The sequence below is a fragment of the Bradysia coprophila genome, assembly GCF_014529535.1.
Source record: "Bradysia coprophila strain Holo2 chromosome X unlocalized genomic scaffold, BU_Bcop_v1 contig_79, whole genome shotgun sequence".
NCBI lineage: Eukaryota > Metazoa > Arthropoda > Insecta > Diptera > Sciaridae > Bradysia > Bradysia coprophila.
Genome location: NW_023503370.1, coordinates 1640555 through 1658390, shown reverse-complemented (window position 1 = coordinate 1658390; position 17836 = coordinate 1640555). Strand labels below are relative to the sequence as shown.

The 17836-nt window shown below is 35.4% G+C and overlaps 1 protein-coding gene across 1 annotated transcript; it reads right to left on the bottom strand.

Annotated features, from left to right (window-relative positions):
* Nucleotides 1-8006: 8006 nt before the first annotated feature.
* On the bottom strand, nt 8007-17569 carry LOC119070453 (transient receptor potential protein). The gene is made up of 21 exons (XM_037174804.1): nt 17445-17569; nt 16219-16445; nt 15921-16161; nt 15717-15859; nt 14593-14794; nt 14350-14526; nt 14053-14287; nt 13678-13830; nt 13470-13615; nt 13192-13363; nt 13062-13130; nt 12868-12991; nt 11560-11755; nt 11496-11500; nt 11262-11409; nt 9698-9920; nt 9464-9626; nt 9236-9399; nt 8988-9163; nt 8848-8926; nt 8007-8794 (listed from the first exon to the last, which is right to left on the bottom strand). Exons 2-21 carry the CDS (start codon nt 16395-16397, stop codon nt 8286-8288), a joined length of 3504 nt encoding a protein of 1167 aa, XP_037030699.1. The 5' UTR covers nt 16398-16445; nt 17445-17569; the 3' UTR covers nt 8007-8285.
* Nucleotides 17570-17836: the final 267 nt, after the last annotated feature.

Here is a 17836-nt window from a genome sequence, read left to right as displayed (position 1 = left end):
ATTTCCAGTGCTGCTTACAATTTTCAATTGAAAACAAAACTCAATCATGATTAATGCACTTGTGCATTTATTTGCTTCTTATCTTAAGTACAATAAATGTTTTACATTTTCATTTTATTACAATCATTATTTTGTACGTAGATAAATTATTGTACTGTAAAAATATAAATTTATTTATTTATTTTTTGCATTCGCCAAAATTGCAATCCACAAAGTTAGACGTTAACTAAGCGCGATTTTCACTAAACGAAATCTAGAAATATTTTTTTTTTGTTTGAAAATCGCCGTTCAATTAACATCATCCAGCCATTTATATATTCTTTGTGGATGACAATATTGCAGGATTTTGTTTGATTCATTTCTTTAATGTATAGAAAAAAGGAGATCATTTTCTTAAGAATTGAGGGTAAATTAAGTCTATTAAATTAAGAATTAATTTTTGAGCTTTTTGCAGCCGGAAATAAGCGCACGTTTAGCCTAGTTTATGTCATAATTGTCAAATTGTTCACCAGATTCACGACCCAATCTTGGTGTAAATACATCGGCTCGTCGGGCTACAGTAAAGGGAAGAACAATAAAAATTTTATTAATAATTTTGAAAATATAGACTGCTTCTAACTCCCAAAAGAGAAAAAGGAATCGTCGATTTGTCGAAAAGAACAACCTCCAACATCTCAAAAAGGCAACACAGTTTTAGGAGTGAGGATGCTCTTTTCAACAAATTGAAGAGTCCTTTTCCACAAGGGTCTGCAAATTTCAATGCTTTTCTACGATTTTAATATATTCTGAATTATGTTCTGATTCATTGTGCATCAATGATTCATCAAAATGACAACCAATTTATGTAAAATGCTAACTACAAACAACTTGTACTTACAAAAATTGGCAAGATAATCAATTTACAATTAAAACCATTTAGCAACATTACCAATGACCTAATTTATTACCATCGGGCTCTAAACAATCTACATCTAAATCGGATAAAACTAAACGAAATTAGCTAAATAAACATCAAACATGAATCACCTCTTTACACATGGTCACCTTGGATTGAATCTCTCATTTCAGTGTTCCGTTTCTGAGTTCGGCCCAATCGGGGTCCGAACCACATTCCATTGCCACCGCCTTGGGCCCCACGTTTCAACAAATTCTTGATCGCTTCTTTAGTGAGATATCTGTCTGATCGTCCGACGCGTGGAAATGGGATAAGTCCCAGTCGTTTCACTTCATGTGGATAATCTGGACGGAATTTCAAACATTTCGTGAAGATGTTCCATCGAATGGACAATGTGTTATACGGATAAATACCTTCGTACTCATCACCCATATTGTAATTGCTTTCGAAACTGTACAATTCAGGATCGCTTCTTCCAATTCGTGGGAAGGGTGTTAAAGCTGACACTCCTCCATACGCTCTTTTCGGCTTTAGGTATTCTGTTTCTCTCTCTGTTGGAAATTAAAATATTTTTTTCTACAAAATGAGCAATTGAATACCCTTAATGTATGTAGATGTAGCACCTATTGGCACCTAACGAATGAATCTGTTACATGTTTTGTTATAAATATTGGATAATTTTTTGATGCCAAATCTTGTACTTCCTTGGCTTAACTATGTATGTTTTGTTATATGAAAGAATCCTGGCTGGAGATCGTCATTCTTTCTTGACGTCGTTGTCAATGACAGATGATTAAGAGTAATACGATTGTCTCTTTTGAAACATTGTTCAACAACTTTGAAAATAATATGTTTATAGTGGTGAATGATTCTGTCATTCCATTCTCCAGCAAAGTAAACATTTATCCAAGAATCAGCCTTCCGATATGTAATCTCGTATTTATTATTCTCAGTGTTAGTACATTGCAATACGGACGAAAAAGTTTTGTATAAAACAATGTTTTCATCAAAAAATAAATAGATCAAAAACTTCGTCCCCTTCCTTCCATTCCATTCAAATCCCCATCAACAACACCGGACGTTATGTAACAATAAATTTGTTTATTAAAGTTAAACGGTATATTGAAACCGTTTATAAATTGTTCAAGAATTCGAAAATGATGTTGAAGTGTGCTTTGAAAGGTGCTTTGAAAGGTAAGCTTATTTAACACAAAAAAATTTGATGTTCGTTTCGCAAGGGGGCATTGTTCAAATATTAAGATTAAAAATTGGAAATGAAACCATCAGTTGTAAAAAAGTCTAAATGTGTAGGTACACGACATACAACCCTGCTAGTTATTTCTAATCAGTTAAAATGGAAAAGTGTTAAGAAAATTCGGTCAACAACAAAAAAACCCTTTTCACTATCAGTCACAGTTTCATTCCCACACAAGACACAAACATCATATCAAACTTTAGATTCAATTTAAACCCAACCATTTCTTTTGATCAAAATAGACATTAATGTTCATTGCTGCGAAGAAAGGGAAAAGAAAAAGAAACAAATTCATCCAATTCATATGCATACTATAACCACCGAAAACCCCAGATTGATTACCAACTATATTTATACGATGAAATTTTGTTCTCTTCACTGTCTCTTCTTTTGAAACGGATTTATTGTAATTGGTGATCGATGTTAGCCAATCGATTGACATTTTCCGCTAATAATTATTAATGTGAAGACTGAAGACCACAGAGAGACGTTTTGTATTTGATTTAAATTTAATATTGAAATTATTGTGAATGGAATATTTGAGTCACTCCATCCGCAACTTCGATGGTCTGACCCTCAATAATTACTTTTTTTGAAAGGTTAGTTGTGAAGAAGTGACTTAGTTAGGTAACAGACACCAAATAAGGGTAAATATGATTTACATGCTTGCGGTTCGATAGCGTGTAAAATCCAATATAAAACACAGTATAAAAGTTACATTTTCGTGTGTTTACCGACCTCGGTCTCGCCTTGGATTAACAAAATTCACAGGAAAACTGTTCTTTTCATCGCTTGTTATGTAAATGACTATTGATTAGACGATCAGTGAGAGTTTTTCATTCTGTGCGAAGAATTATTTAAAAGTTGGAAAGGGAAGTTTCCAATGTTCTGAGAAAAGTGTAAATCGTTCCGTAATCAAAAATTGAAAGTTACCGTGAGCGCGGATCAAATGTTCATTTTTGAAACAAGAACTTCATTCTGTTATTCGGTCTTTGGTGAAGAAAAATGAAAATGAAAAATTCTTTACTATTGAATGTAATCAGCAAGTGTTAGAAAAATTGCGAAAATCTCTTTGTCGTTGAGCTTTCCGTAAATAAATTAGTTCTTTTGCTTATTGAATTCCGATAAAGATGTTGCGAACCTTTTTTGTTAACCAATAACTTCTAGTCTTAATTGCCTTCGTCTAGATAACTTATGCTCAATAAAAGAACTTAGTTGTTCACAGCCATAGTGCAGTTACATTTTCGAAGTTACACGTACAAAATGTAACGAATTTCGAAATCATTCGTTGAAGGTTTAAGATATTGGTCCAATTTTCCAGAGATTTTTATAAAATATAATGGATTTCTAAAGTGTTTGCTTCGAAATTACGGCAGAACGAAAATTCAGTTAGAATCCTTTCTATTGCAAACAGTTCTCCGTCTCACAAGTTCGTTAGTTTTTAAACAAAAAATATATAAATGAAAATTTAGTCGACGAATTTATCCGTTAGTCCTTACCGTCAGATGCATCAGCTACTGTTATCGAAATTAAAACCAAAATAATTGCCAAGTACGACATCATTTCAATATAAACCGAACACTTCAACATTTTGTTTAAAATATTTTTTTTCTACAAAATTTGTACACTAAAATCAAACGTAAAATGTAGTTTTAATCGGCTAATCCACAAGTGGTTTTCGTTCCGACGAAAATAAAAATTAGTTTATTGAATTGTAAAACCGCTCACTACTTCAGCAAAATGTTACTAATCAACTGTTCCGATACCGTTTTGTATATTTCCTTAAACGATGGTAGACGCGGTCAAACGTAGAATGTTGATGTTCGTCAACAAGTGGTCACCTTTTTATACAATGTTTGCCAAAAGGAATCACTAATATGCGCACACTCTTTGTCATTATGAATTGGTGTATACGTACGTACATATGTAATAGACCAGTAAATCACACAATTTTAGTTTCCAATAGCATTTGGTTGGGATGCGTGATTTAAGGAGATGACAAATTTCCAATCCAAAACTTTGCGCATATTTTTGTCATTTTCCTTTAGAACTTGTTGGATGGCATCGATAGTGAACTGTTTTACCATCAAATTTTCTCTCACCCACACAGTTTATCACAGTTTATCAGCTAACATCTTCCCACTTCGTTCATTTAAATTGACAATCTTAAGACTCAGGCGTTCATCCGATTGCAGTAATGTAGTCGGCTATTTTTAGAACGAACTATAGGACAGTTGAGAAATAGTTCTTCAACCTTCAAGTCTTCTTGTGTTAGGATATTGGATAGCTCCTTAACATTATTGTCACAAAAATGTCGACCATAATATTGGTTGGTCGGTACTGAAGTTGTAGTTCTTCTGATTTAATTATTCAAATTATTATACTTTTGTGTGACTTAGACTGTGTGCTGTAGAAGAAAACGATTTTAATTTCTAATTTCTAAAAATGATTTTTTTTTAAAGTACGACGTTCCATTCTATTGGCTGTAGGGACACTATTGTTGCATCAGCCGATACGAAAAACATAGGTTTTATGGCCTTTAACTAGTCTTGAGTCTAAGAAGAATATGCCTGATGTATATCTCGACAGTCTCATACAAAATTTAAATTGGTGTCACATTTATGGTATTGCAGCCAAATGAAGAATGTAATGCCAAAAAAAGAGTAGATTGTGCTGACCAGATTTGTAAATGAGGCTTCATTCTTAATAGGCTGGCGATGGTCGTTTTCTCTCAAAAGATTTTTGCTGACATCGCCACACTACTCGAAATTAGGTTAAATCAATGAAATATCATTTTTCTTACAATTCGCTAATTGGACATGTATTCTCTATGCATTTAAATATTAAAATATATATCGCTTTCGTGATGCCGCTTCACCTCGCCACCTCTTCACCTCTTTTCCTGGTGGTAAGTTCAATGGTTGATGATGCGGCGTATAAAGTTGTATCCCAAGATAATATTCAACTATTGAACTTGATGGCATGGCATCCATATGGTCGTTTATTGCATTTAAACTTGAATTTATTCTCTCCTAAGACTCATAAGTATTCGTTTAAGATTCCGTCATGGGTTATTTGTTTGCCTTTGCCTGTCATATAAAGGTGGCGATTGGGGGCTAGACAAAAATCGTTAGATAAGACTTCACAATCTTTCATTGAGCTACCTTGGATTCTCTTCATAATTTTATATGATGTGTGTCGGTGTGTGTACTAAGTAATAATGTTATTTAAGACACGACATATAAATAAAGCAAATGGAATGCCTGACAATAAACGTTGGATTAAAAGAACATTTACCGACACACAAATATATTAGTGGGCAATACGAAAGTTTGTTCAATTAACGTCATCAATCCCATCGGTCATTTTAACCCAATTTTCGGCCAATAAATAACCATCTACACCTTCATTCAACGATAAGCCAAACAACAAAGCAGAACCAAATCAAATATTAAGATAGGATTAAAACTGAATCTAAAGCACGTTTCAAAGTTTTTATTTTGTGCGATTCGCTGTTAATGCGATTTACGTGATACACAGTGGTAGGATGAATTATTTTTCGCTTGGTACGACCATTTTAAACGTAACAGAAAGTTGTAAGTACTTATGTTCCGCATTTATTCAACAACAACAACAACAAAAGTTTAAGAACTTTTGTTGTCTATGTTTGTGTCATAATTCGTAATCGATGATGGGATGTTAGGTGGACGAGAAAATGTTTTTTTCTTTGGTGTGGTTTTAACAACAAAAAAGTGCTGTTCGGTGACTTAAAATTTTTAATTTTATTTTTGCATCGGTGAATTGAAAGTTAACAGATTGGGGGCAATAGAGGCGTAGGTTGTGTCTAAAATAGATAATTTTGTAATGTTTGAAAGTATCAAAAGTTGGACGTTGTTGAAATTTTTTGGCTAAATTTTGTCTTATAGTATGACGTTGTTGAAAAAATAAACATCTTGCACTCACAGAGGACAATAATCAACTTGTTTCACATGTATATTACTTAAACGTTCATGTATACCAAGAAGCCAGCCGAATTGTGGTCAATCGTAGATTGTACCTCTAAAAAATAATTCTATAGAACAGGACCTTTACTAAACGGTTCACAGACCACTTGTACTGCCTATTTTTTCTAACTTAATTGCGACTTCGTTGTTCCTAACTTAAGCTAAAATTCCTTAAAAATGTTATAAGCTTAAAGGTTTTTTTTAACGAATTCGATTCGCCTCCGGCTCGAGCTGAAAAACTATCATTTGCTAAAAAAGCATTTTAGCATGCGTTAGGAAAATAACTATTTCAACGTTCTAACCGCTTAGTAACCAGACTTTCTCACTAGTTGAATGGAAGGAAAATCTATGACGTCACAAATTTTTTGACATACTTTTCCGCGCTTGTATCAAAATGTTGACGTAGTTTTCGGTACCTTTTTCCGAAATGAATGAAGTAGAGAGTGCAGCTCGTTGGACAAGTTCATTTTGGTAGCACACGTTCTAAATAGGTAGTAATTCACGCCGTAAGTGCGATCTAAATTCAAAATGGAAAGTGCGGAGTTCTTTCTAACATAGCGTCATTTTCATACAAGGCACGGTGGGTATAAACCAAATTTAAATAAAAAGGTCGGATAACCTCAACTTCTTTTTTCATGAAATGTTAGCATGGGCTGAGTGTAGATCTTTATACCACAACAGTAGGGACAGTAGCTGCTAATTTTTCCAAACTTATATGGCAAGTATGGTATCAATCGAAAGCTGAGAGCACTGGCTATACTTACGTTAGAGACAGTCTACAAACAGTTGAAAAGTACTTTCTGAAAAACGGCTCGGTGAATTTTTTTATTTTTTCCGTATATTATCTACACTCAGCCCATGCTAACATTTCATGAAAAAAAAGTTGAGGTTATCCGACCTTTTTATTTCAATTTGGTTCAGCCCCACCGTGAAGGAAGCGTTGAAATGTATTTTTCGGTTCATTTTTTCATCGAATCGTTGAATCTTGTGTAGTTACGCATCGGAGTTTTTCTTAAAGCGTTTTAGTTGTCGCCTCCAATAGCTGCTTTTACAGCTTATTATCTCCATATCTTATGGTTGAACTTCAACAAGTATTACACAGATGCTCAATTCATGCTGGTACGTAGTTCGAAAGTGTGTGAGTGAATATTAACTCTGATATTTAAACCAAGCAGGAAGCGTTTCAAGCAATGTAAAATATTGCAAAATGCTTTTGAAAAAATCGCCTTAAACTTATGGTAACTAGAACTAACCAGCACGCCTAGTGATTGTCGGTTTGACCAAAAATACTGACAAAAAATCCTTCTCCACACTTCGAAACGGTATCTTACAATTTGTAAGTTACTAAACCTCCTATTATACCAGCACCAATTTCAACAACATTAACACTCACACAGAGAATTTTTCTTTGAGTTTCCCGACACACAAGTCCTTACATTTGAAGTTATCAATGTGCATAAAAGGGAATGCTCTTTCGCACCAATTCTAACATAACTCGTTAAATTCGTTATTCATGCTATTGAATTAACTGCACGAACGTAAACACTCCACACGGAACGTGTGAGTATCCACTGTACGGTGAAACAAAAAGCCATCTAATGACCAAGCATAATTCAATTTTGTTTATTTTCGTGTGTGTAAATCTCTTTTATGTGGAAGAGATTCTATTTGTAAGCCAATGGAAAACTTCTAGCAATATGAAACTTAGTTATGACAGTCTCAGGCTGTGTGCATGGTAGTTGATTTACTTTAATTAATTCGGATACAGGACAGGTTCACCAATAAATACAAATTTTCTTTCCTGTATAAACAAACAAAAAATGGATTTTAATGTCTACGTATCCCTAAACAAATAAAAAAAAAAACTTTGCCAGCACACGGTGGTAATTGTGCACTTTTGCGTAAAATTGATTCTATTTCGGTTTCAAAATGTTTTCCTCAAAAAGAATGTCTACACAGTCGTTGTATCCTCAAGCTCCCCGTTCAAATATTGTTTCACCATTGTCAATTCTGATACACCCCATGAAAATCAATCTATTTATACTAATCGTTTGAATTTCTACCATTTGCTTTATTGAAATTCAACAAAACGACAATGATAATTATTGGAAATAATTTGGCACACGAAGGATTATAGCCAGCCGGAAATGGTCTTTCCGGTTGTTTTGGATTTACCACGTTCTCCAGTTGGCGTCACCGGACGAACAGTGGGTTCTGGTGGCTTAAGCGATTCTTTTTTCACTGTTGATTTTTGTTTCTCTTCTTTTGGTTTATCTTCCTTGGGTTTCTCATCCTTTGGCTTTTCGTCCTTGGGTTTCTCTTCCTTTGGCTTCTCTTCCTTCGGTTTGTCATTTACTGGCTTATCGTCTTTTTGTTTATCGCCCTTTGGTTTCTCGTCTTTTGGTTTCTCGTCTTTTGGTTTCTCGTCTTTTGGTTTCTCGTCCTTTGGTTTCTCGTCCTTTGGCTTTTCATCCTTCGGTTTGTCTTCTTTTGGCTTCTCATCTACAGCTGCTCGTGAAGTTGTTGGTGTCGGTGATTGAGGTTTTGGCACTTGAGGCGCTCCAGTCGATGTAGACGGAACTGGTGGAACGCTTTTAACTGCATCTTCAGTGATTGTCGCTTTTTTAGTTTCCACTTCGACTGCAATAAAAAACAATTTTCACTTCAGAATTCCAAAAACGTATCCGACCTACCTTTGGCAGTGGTCGTAGACGGAGTTGCAACATGAGATGGTGTATCGCCTGCTCCGGGAACGCCCATGATTTTCGTTTTCTAATAACAAATTTATCATTAGAAAGTGTACGCGTGTTTATATGTTACAATTTGTTCTTACAATAATTGATTTAAACGTTGACTTTGTAGCCTGGTCATCTTCATTAGATCTCGATCTATCAGATTTTTCATCAACAATTTTAACGCCTCCTTTACCATCTTTTAATGCGTTAGCCATGAACTTGACATAGGCCACACGTGTTCCCTTAGCCACGTCCGATAGTTTAGGATTGTACTCTGCAAACGAATACGTTCATCTTGTTGACATCCCATAGACAGAAGCAGAGAAACGACAAAAAAAAAACTTACGGACAAGCATGTCAGTGTCCATTTGCAATCCTTGATTCGCCTGCTCCAAGATATGCTTTTTCAGACTTCTTCTGTCTCTACGAACTATGGAAGCTCTGGTAGAACCGATAGGATCACGATGTACAGTACTTTTTCGAACCACTTCATTCCAGTCCTCTTTTTTACTGCAAAATAATTGCACGACATGAAACATACTCTAAATACAAGCGCTACATTACGGTCACTTACGCCTTTCCGCTAGCTTTCTTTCCAATTGCCTTAGCGATTGAGCTAAACACGTCCTTAACCTCTTTGCTACCTTGCACCACCTCATTAACGATACCTTCAACGATTCCGATTTGAAAGTCCTTCAATATGCGTCGCTCCATCATTTTTCCTTTTTTGCCAGCAACTGATGTTGAAGGAATATTTAGAACCCACTCTCAATTTTTATTCTTTTCAAAAATATTATGAACAACCCACCACTCAAATCGGCTTTATCCACAACTGGTGTTTTCATGCCATTAGTACGCAATATATCGATCAGTTCGTATCGTAACGTACTAATATCCTGTCTAATCTCCATCACATCATCTTCGGTGATACCAAAATCGTCTCGTTTTCGTTGTTCAGCTGTTACATAGCGTCGTACCAAAAGCCGCATGACATTGGTGTGACGTTTTTGGCTTTTCTCTTCGGATTTTTTCTATAACGATAAACAAGAAGCGTCGACAACGAAAAATAGAATGACGAGCAAAAGTTGGTGCTATTCCATCTCCCACAATGAAATTTACCGGAATGATTAAATAAGATAATCTTAAAAAATAATTAATTTCATGTTAAAACGGTGCCAAGAATATGGGGGCCTTTGCACATTCGTCAATGTGCCTTACTCAACAACGATGCGTAGTTTTTAGTAATTCGTGGTGTTGTTACAAGTCCGTTGTCGCTGCAACATTATTTGCTACACTAAATTCGGATTAAACATTGAACGTTTGGAATGTTTAAATTTAGCGATTTTGTGGTTTGTAAAAGGTGGGCTGTTGCGAATCCAAAATATTTATTTTAACTTTCTAGGAAGTTTACGCTTTTTATGGTCATTCTCCAAAACATTTTTATTAAATCATTCGATTGATATACGGGTTCATTTATGGTCATACGGCCCATTTAATCAAAAATTTTCAGACCATTTTAAGGCACAACTTTATAATGTTGTTTGCTCGTTCTCTTAATTTCCCTTGAAAACCCCAAAAAATCAATGAATGACAAAACGCGAAACCCTCCACAATCAATCACATAATTGTCGTACGAGCTTTACATACAAGTTACAAAGTCTTTGATTCTCAAAATATATTTTTTCCTTCATTCACATAAAATGTGGCTCTTATTTTACGTAAATCAATTCACAGGACATTTGTATTTATTTGAAAGAAAGTTCTTTTTCGTCTTAACACTCTGGAAAAATGGGGGTTGACTACCTATTGTGCATGCAAGGTTTTTATGAACAAATCGTTTTCTAATACTTTGTTAAATGGCCTCAAGCGTTGGTGGAATATATATGGTCATGGTAATGTATATAGCTTACCTATGAAAGTGTTTTCGTTTTGTTTTGTAGATAAAATGAAGAAGCAGTAGGGAAATCTCGTGTACGAGAAAAAAATGTCTTTGCAAGAAAAACGTCAGAAAATACATAAATTGAGTGTTACGAATGAATGGATGGAAAAAGTTTTTCAAATTAAATTTACTGGCTGATGTTTAGCATAATTAGAACGTTAGTTGAACGGAGAAGATATACCCTGCTGTGGGAATTGTCATGATTGCATTGAATGAAATTTTTCTGGCGTCTGAAAAGCACAAGTCAATATGCAGAAAAATCCGGCACATAATTCATACCAGGAAAAAAAGACAGAGAGTCGAACCGCGGCTGGCTTATCGGATAAATATTGAAGCAGCAAAATCATTATCCAGCTAGGATAATTCATGGTATGAGACGATTTTGTTGGTGTGTACGGAAAAGTCGAAATTCTGTTTTAGCAAAAGAACTTACAATGAAACTCTTTGTCGACCTTTTCTTTCTGCCACAATTAAGAAGTTTGATTGTTGGAAACAGATTGAATGGAGGCGGTACGGTCGAACCATCCTCGAAGTAGCTCATCCACAACTGTGATCTGGCAAATTTCCATTCCGTGTCCGACCTACGAATCATACAAACCTTGATAGGATTAGTCTATCTACTCCTTAAGTCATTGATTCTTTGCACAGCTATAACTGCAGCATTTACCTTTCCTGGAAATGATAGTTTCGATGAGGTTCAATAGAACTTTTATCTCTCGAATCTTGCTTACCGAAATGATTTGATAAGAATTGCTCATCATAGCAATCAACATGTTCAACAGAACAATAATGTTGATGACGCTATACGATCCGAACATTAACATAGCCCAAAAACGCGTGAAGCTTTTTATTCCCTGCAATTCGAATGCCATCAAATCGACTAAGCCAAAAGATGCCCAAAATAATGACTGCGAAGTTTCAAACAAGCTGGAAATATTGATTTGGTTTACAAAAATTCTCGGAATCGATGGATTTAATAATCAATGTAAAGAGAAAGCCATATACTACGGTATGAACAATTTCTTGAGCTGCAAATCGTGAAGATATGTTAAGGAGATTAATTTAATCAGATCTTTGACTACGCGTGTGCAAATTATGTGTATTGGTTACCTGGAAATTTTGACTCGGACTTTGGGAAGCTTTTAATTTGCATACGCAATTCACTCAATGATGCCACTAAATTCACGGTTCAGAATGAAGCAGCCTAGTTCCAAATTGAAATGTATGCGGAATGAACGTACTATGTACTACTTCCACTTTGAGAACATCCACTCAACATTTTTTTGACATTCAATGTATCTGACCAAAGAATGTAGTCCTCCTCTAAGTTTTCGCGATCCTGTAGCCGGATCTCAATTTTAGTTATTTCATGCACTAGATAAATGATTACTCTAGGTCATGAACATCAGTTCTTACTGGTAGTAGGACGTTTGACCATTGTTTCGATCTAACACAAAATTAAATACGTCTTTCAACGTTTTGCATTAAAATGCAGGTCAAAAATACCGTTTCTCATCAGGCCATATGGAGACAGAGGCACTTGATACAACGCTCTAGAAACACTGTTTCAATTTGCACACAAACAAGTGTAGCGAATCATAATCGAAATAAAATTCCAATTCATCACTATACTTGCAGACTCGTAGTGGTCTTGTGATTGAGCCACCACAAAAGCTAAACAAAGTTTTTGTGTCTTATACGATGATACACTTAGTTCTTACTGATTTCATGGCATCGTTTAATTTTTGTCCTATAAAATATGTTCTTTCTACGAATGACTGGCGCTCCACAGTCAAATTTTTTTTTTATGAATCTATCTGAAAAATGACGTCAACTATATATGAGAAATGACTCTTTTCTAGGGATGTTAATCTCGGGAAGTCCAGAGTAATAAAGTTAGGCACCCTGGAGTATACTAATATCAAAATCTTCCCAGTCACCTACAACAACTTCACAATCGAAATTCCCCCTTTTGAAATGTTACAAGCACTGAAGTTACTGAAATTCGTGTACGAGGCTAAAAACAAAAGAGAAGTTACTTAGCAAATCTTCTCCATATTCCACAAGCCTTTTCATTGTTATCGAAGTCTGGAATTTCACTGTGCAGATGATAACATTTCCTTTTTTCCAAATCAGCATAGTACCACAATAGCTGATTGAGTCCTTGAGATCACAGGGAAAATGTAAGTAAAAATAAAATAACAAAAATACGCCATGAATGGAGTAACCATACCACAACCAAATGCGAACAGCACCAATGTGTAGATGAAAAAGAACTTGATGATGTCGATAATCATACGGCCTGGAAACGATGTTATTGATAATTTTTCGTATAAATCGTATAAAACTTCAATAAATCGAACCTAAAGACACTTGTAACGGCCCCAAGTGAGGATTTATGGAAAATATATGAACCAATTTAAGAAATGAAAATATCATGCCAGCAGCAAACACACCCTCCGATAACAACATTGGATCAAATGGATCCCATTGCTCCCTGGGATACCAGGGATTTAAACCAATAGCTGCATCTCTCTGTTCAGAAAAGGTAGTTTTTTTTTGTTGGTTTTATGTTGTTCATAAAATAAAATAAATAAAATAAAATGAGCAGCAAAATTTAAAAATAAAATATTGTCGTAACCTGCACTATATACCACGATGTAAATCTTAAACCAATCCAGGTCACATAAAATGTATTCGATATAATATCGACAATATTCCACAGATCTGCTATATATTCCATAAGCCCACCCGAATACAGTGATTTAACTTCACCAAAGACTAAACCTGTAACATTTGCATTGGCTTGTAGATGATCAACAAGTTCTGTTAGTAGACGATTTATATACTTATTATATAAAACATAATGCTGCATTCGGTCGGGCCAGGTAAGGCACCTCTTTCATGCTTTTTCCAATCTGCCAATATTTCCAGCAACCATGGTGTACCAATGAATTCCAATGCAAGATATTCAATTCGTTGTGAAGCAGCACCCAGCAACACTATGAGTTTTTACATCAGTTATTTGTTCACCAATGGGGAAAAAAGTTAGAAATATCATTTCGATGGTATCACCAGCGCGTATCGAGGGTCACAAGTTACCCGATAAAATGAAATTTCCAACTTTTTTCCAGAGGTCAACACAACATTTTTCGCAACAAAGTTTCAGCTGAGTGGTGAATCAGTTATTTTTACGCTTCTAGTCTGTCCGGGGATTAACTCACTCAAAAAGACGGCATAGCTCGTCGAATGGCATATAAACTTGACAAACGGTTTCTTCATAAATTTTGCCATTTCAGAGTTCGGCGACATGATGTAGATGGAAGAATAAACCGGAAACATTGCACCCAATTTAGCTACTTGTATCAGTTGTCCAACCATAGCTTTTCGCCGAAATCCCGGAAGGCCGTCGTACCAAATAGCCGCGAGTAATTGTTGGACATTCGGATGAGCGACGAACTGGTAGTGAAAAATTGGATTATCGTTTTGATTTCATTTCCTCGACCATATCGTCGACTAACCATTTTCTGTTTTAACTTGATGGCCAATTTTAATCGTTCTAATGTTTGCCGGTCACCTGGTTCCCATATTTCCGATCCGGGTATTGGATTAAAATTTAACATAACTTCTAATTCGTGCGACGTTCTGGAATGATCCAGTAAAGATGTGGCAAACTCTTGCACACTCTGTCGCATTTCCTGTTGATCGAATAAGAATTTATGAATTGGCCAAATTCTAATCTTTTGTCACTTCTTTTGCCTTACATTATATTCAATTCGGAATTCAGTTTCCATTCGACTAAGCCGACGCAGTTCCCACGATAATTCAAAGGCGGTCAATATTGGATCACGAGAACTCAAAGCGATTAGGGAGCTTGCAGACAGTGCTCGATATGCATTGATACGTGATTGAGAGTGGCGGAGAGAGTCAGTTGTACTTGAAGTTATACATTCATCGCAACCGCATCTGAAATTGCAATTTTATTTAACAAATTTATCAATTTCTAGTGAAGTTTCCAGACGATTACTTCCGGAAAATGTCTTGTTATACGTTTAGAGCGAGACAAATTTCACAGCGGATTTTAAACATTTTTATATTTGCATTTTGCATTCATTTGAAATTCATATTTCATCAGACGAAGCGACTTTCCCTTAACCATAGCACTGCTTCCAGCATTAATATTCGTATGTTAGACGTCAAAAAGCCTACAAATTAAGGTACATGTGTATGTGTACGTGTACACTAGCATGTGTTGTGTGTTTTAACTCAATCCGAGAAAGATGACTCTTGTCTTAACGGAAGAAATACAAAGTGATTCTGATACAATCAGCCTCTGTTTTTATTCTAATGCTAGGATCAGTGCTATGGTTACAGTCAAGTTGTTTTGGGACAAACATGTTTTAGGAAAAATTGGACGATATGTCTCTTTAAAACGACAGAATTAAACAATTTGAACATTCTAGAGTCTAAGGTCAGTTTTATTTATAGGCAAGAACTATAGAGGCATTTAATATCGATTCAGATCCTATAAAAATGTGCCGTACTTCGGCATGTTGTTTTTAAACGGCTTTACTCGATAAACTTAAAAAAAACTCTTGAAACGCGTCAAACGACAGGAATAACTGTTATCGTATTAGAGTAAATAGTCGAACGTGTGAAATTCGTATTCCATTTCTTTGGACTTATTCCGATTCGCATCAAATCAAAATAAACAGAAACTGTGGATGAGAATGAGAATCATTAATACCGAAATTGCTGGCATTATAGATACATGCGAGGTGTACACATTTACATAATCTTAATACTAACACGGTGTACACATGCTGATGGTGATGTGTTTCATAAAACAATGACCAGCCATGCTAAAAACAACAAACTACAATCGTACCTTACATCATGTGGCATCGGCAATGACGCACCACGATCCAATAATATTTTGATTATTTCGTAATTATTTCGATGGGATGCCAATATCAATGGTGTTATATCTGGTGTAAATGTGGAAGCAGATCTATCGACAACTTCCCACGACTATAAAATTAAGTTATTCATAGGCATAATGTGCAAACAGAAATTTACATTGTGCACTTACATAAGGCGTTCCTGGTTCATGATTTTCCTCTTCCCACAACAGTAATGTTTCGACAGCTTCCACAAATTCCTCACTAATTGAGTGCAATAATGCATCTTTTACTTTAATACCCTTATCTAATAATAATCGAATCAATTCAATATTCTCGTTTTCTATCGCTGCTATCAACGCTGATCTGTTTAATGGATCGACACAATTGATGTCCAATTCTTCCGGTTTGTCAATAAAATCTTCAATCAATCTGGAAATTTAAGGTCGTCAATTTTGTCGCCTTAACGTTACATATCAACAGTAAAACCTTCGCACTCCGGCACAGTCACCGCGCTCAGCAGTGAGAAGAAACTTCTTTTCGGTGGGCGTAAGGACATACTCATCAGCATCGTTAATAGCATCGTACGGCTTACTTCCACTTTCGTTTAGCGATTCTTTGGATGAGGAGGGAACCAGATTTTCTTTAGACTCCGAAGTTGCCGGCATTTTCTCTATCACATCGAAGTTTCACCTTTGCTTCGAGCCGCATTCAATCTGTAAGGCACGTTTTGGTGACAATTACCGCATTAGGCATTTTGCAATAAAGATGCGAAAATCGACGCTCTTTGACCTATTCGACATGAATTATATGGCTCATTCCGGCGTTACTTTTATTCCACTTTCATAAATCAATATTTTGTTCTCTCAAAAAATTCTGTAGAACTACGCAGAATTCTGAGAATGTAATGAAGGTAACTCTGGAATAGGCCATATAATGAACTAATGGCAGCCTGACACTTTCCATAGTCCCTAAGTTTGTCAATTTCATTTTTCAAAGCTAAAGCCGAAAGGGAATCAGTCATCAGTGTTCACTGTTCATATGTAGTCAGGGAGTCAGTAGGAGTCCAGGGTGTTAAGATGTTAAGATGTTAAGTATGTTCCATTAAATTTGCGCTATATTTTGTTGCTCTCTAGAACCAACACAACAGATTTATGTCAAATAGAGGTCTGAAGCCTCTATTTTTCGTACAAAATATATTTTGCTTCCAAAAACGACCTCTATTTGAGGAGCTAGAGAGCTGCATGGTGCATGGGTCGCTGGTGACTTTGATTTGAAATAATTTTGATGGTTCACATAAAATTACTGAATTTGTACAAAAAAACATGAAACTGATTCACTACACCATACACCATCCTAGGAATTCTCACCATAAGCACTTTTTACATCTTATTGATAACTCGTATCGGTGTCACTGACAAAGTGAAGAAATCACACTCAGATACTTTAACTTCATCTATCACCTTGTGCCGTATGGACAACACGAACTGCTATCGCTGGCAGATTGAGAGCCTGTGTGTTTTATATCAGTCCAGATGAATTGTAATTTTCTGATCAAACAGAGAATAAACTTAAAGGAGATAAAACCATATTGAATTACAGGTCGAGATTTCTAGTTAAAAGTCATAAAAATAGCTCAATTATTCAGATAATTTTTTTGATTTCCACAATATCCCTTTTTACTAAACTGGGCATATAAATATCACTAAACACACCTTTCGCTTCCGTCGCTTTCATAAATTGTAACAAAATATTTTAATATCCAATGTAATCAGTCTCGAATTCGGTGGGAAACTAATGAAAAATTGTTTTTCCATAGCCTTAAGAGTATTGTATCAAGTAGAACTTAGCATACAAAAAAGATATTAATCAAATTAGCAGTTATCGATGTCTATTGTACAATGTACATATTGGTTATGTAATGCTGCTTTTTTTTTCGTTCGTTGGAAGGAATAATGTATGTCACAGACGAATCATAAATATGTCTATGTTATACTTGACGACCGATAAATACTCATATGTATCAATTTACATGAATCAAGCAATAAGGTAACGAATCGTGAATTGTGAGTGTCGTCGTGTCGTCAATAAGACTCGCATTATTCCT

What these genes read in the sequence shown, in the direction of transcription:
- LOC119070453 (XM_037174804.1), bottom strand. Translation starts at nt 16,397, where the DNA reads ATGCCGGCAACTTCGGAGTCTAAAGAAAATCTGGTTCCCTCCTCATCC. An exon ending in CATTATGTTTTATATAATAA is followed by an intron (nt 13,616 to 13,677) that starts GTATATAAATCG and finishes CAAATGTTACAG; the next exon opens with GTTTAGTCTTTGGTGAAGTT. An exon ending in GTCTACGACCACTGCCAAAG is followed by an intron (nt 8,795 to 8,847) that starts GTAGGTCGGATA and finishes TTTTTATTGCAG; the next exon opens with TCGAAGTGGAAACTAAAAAA.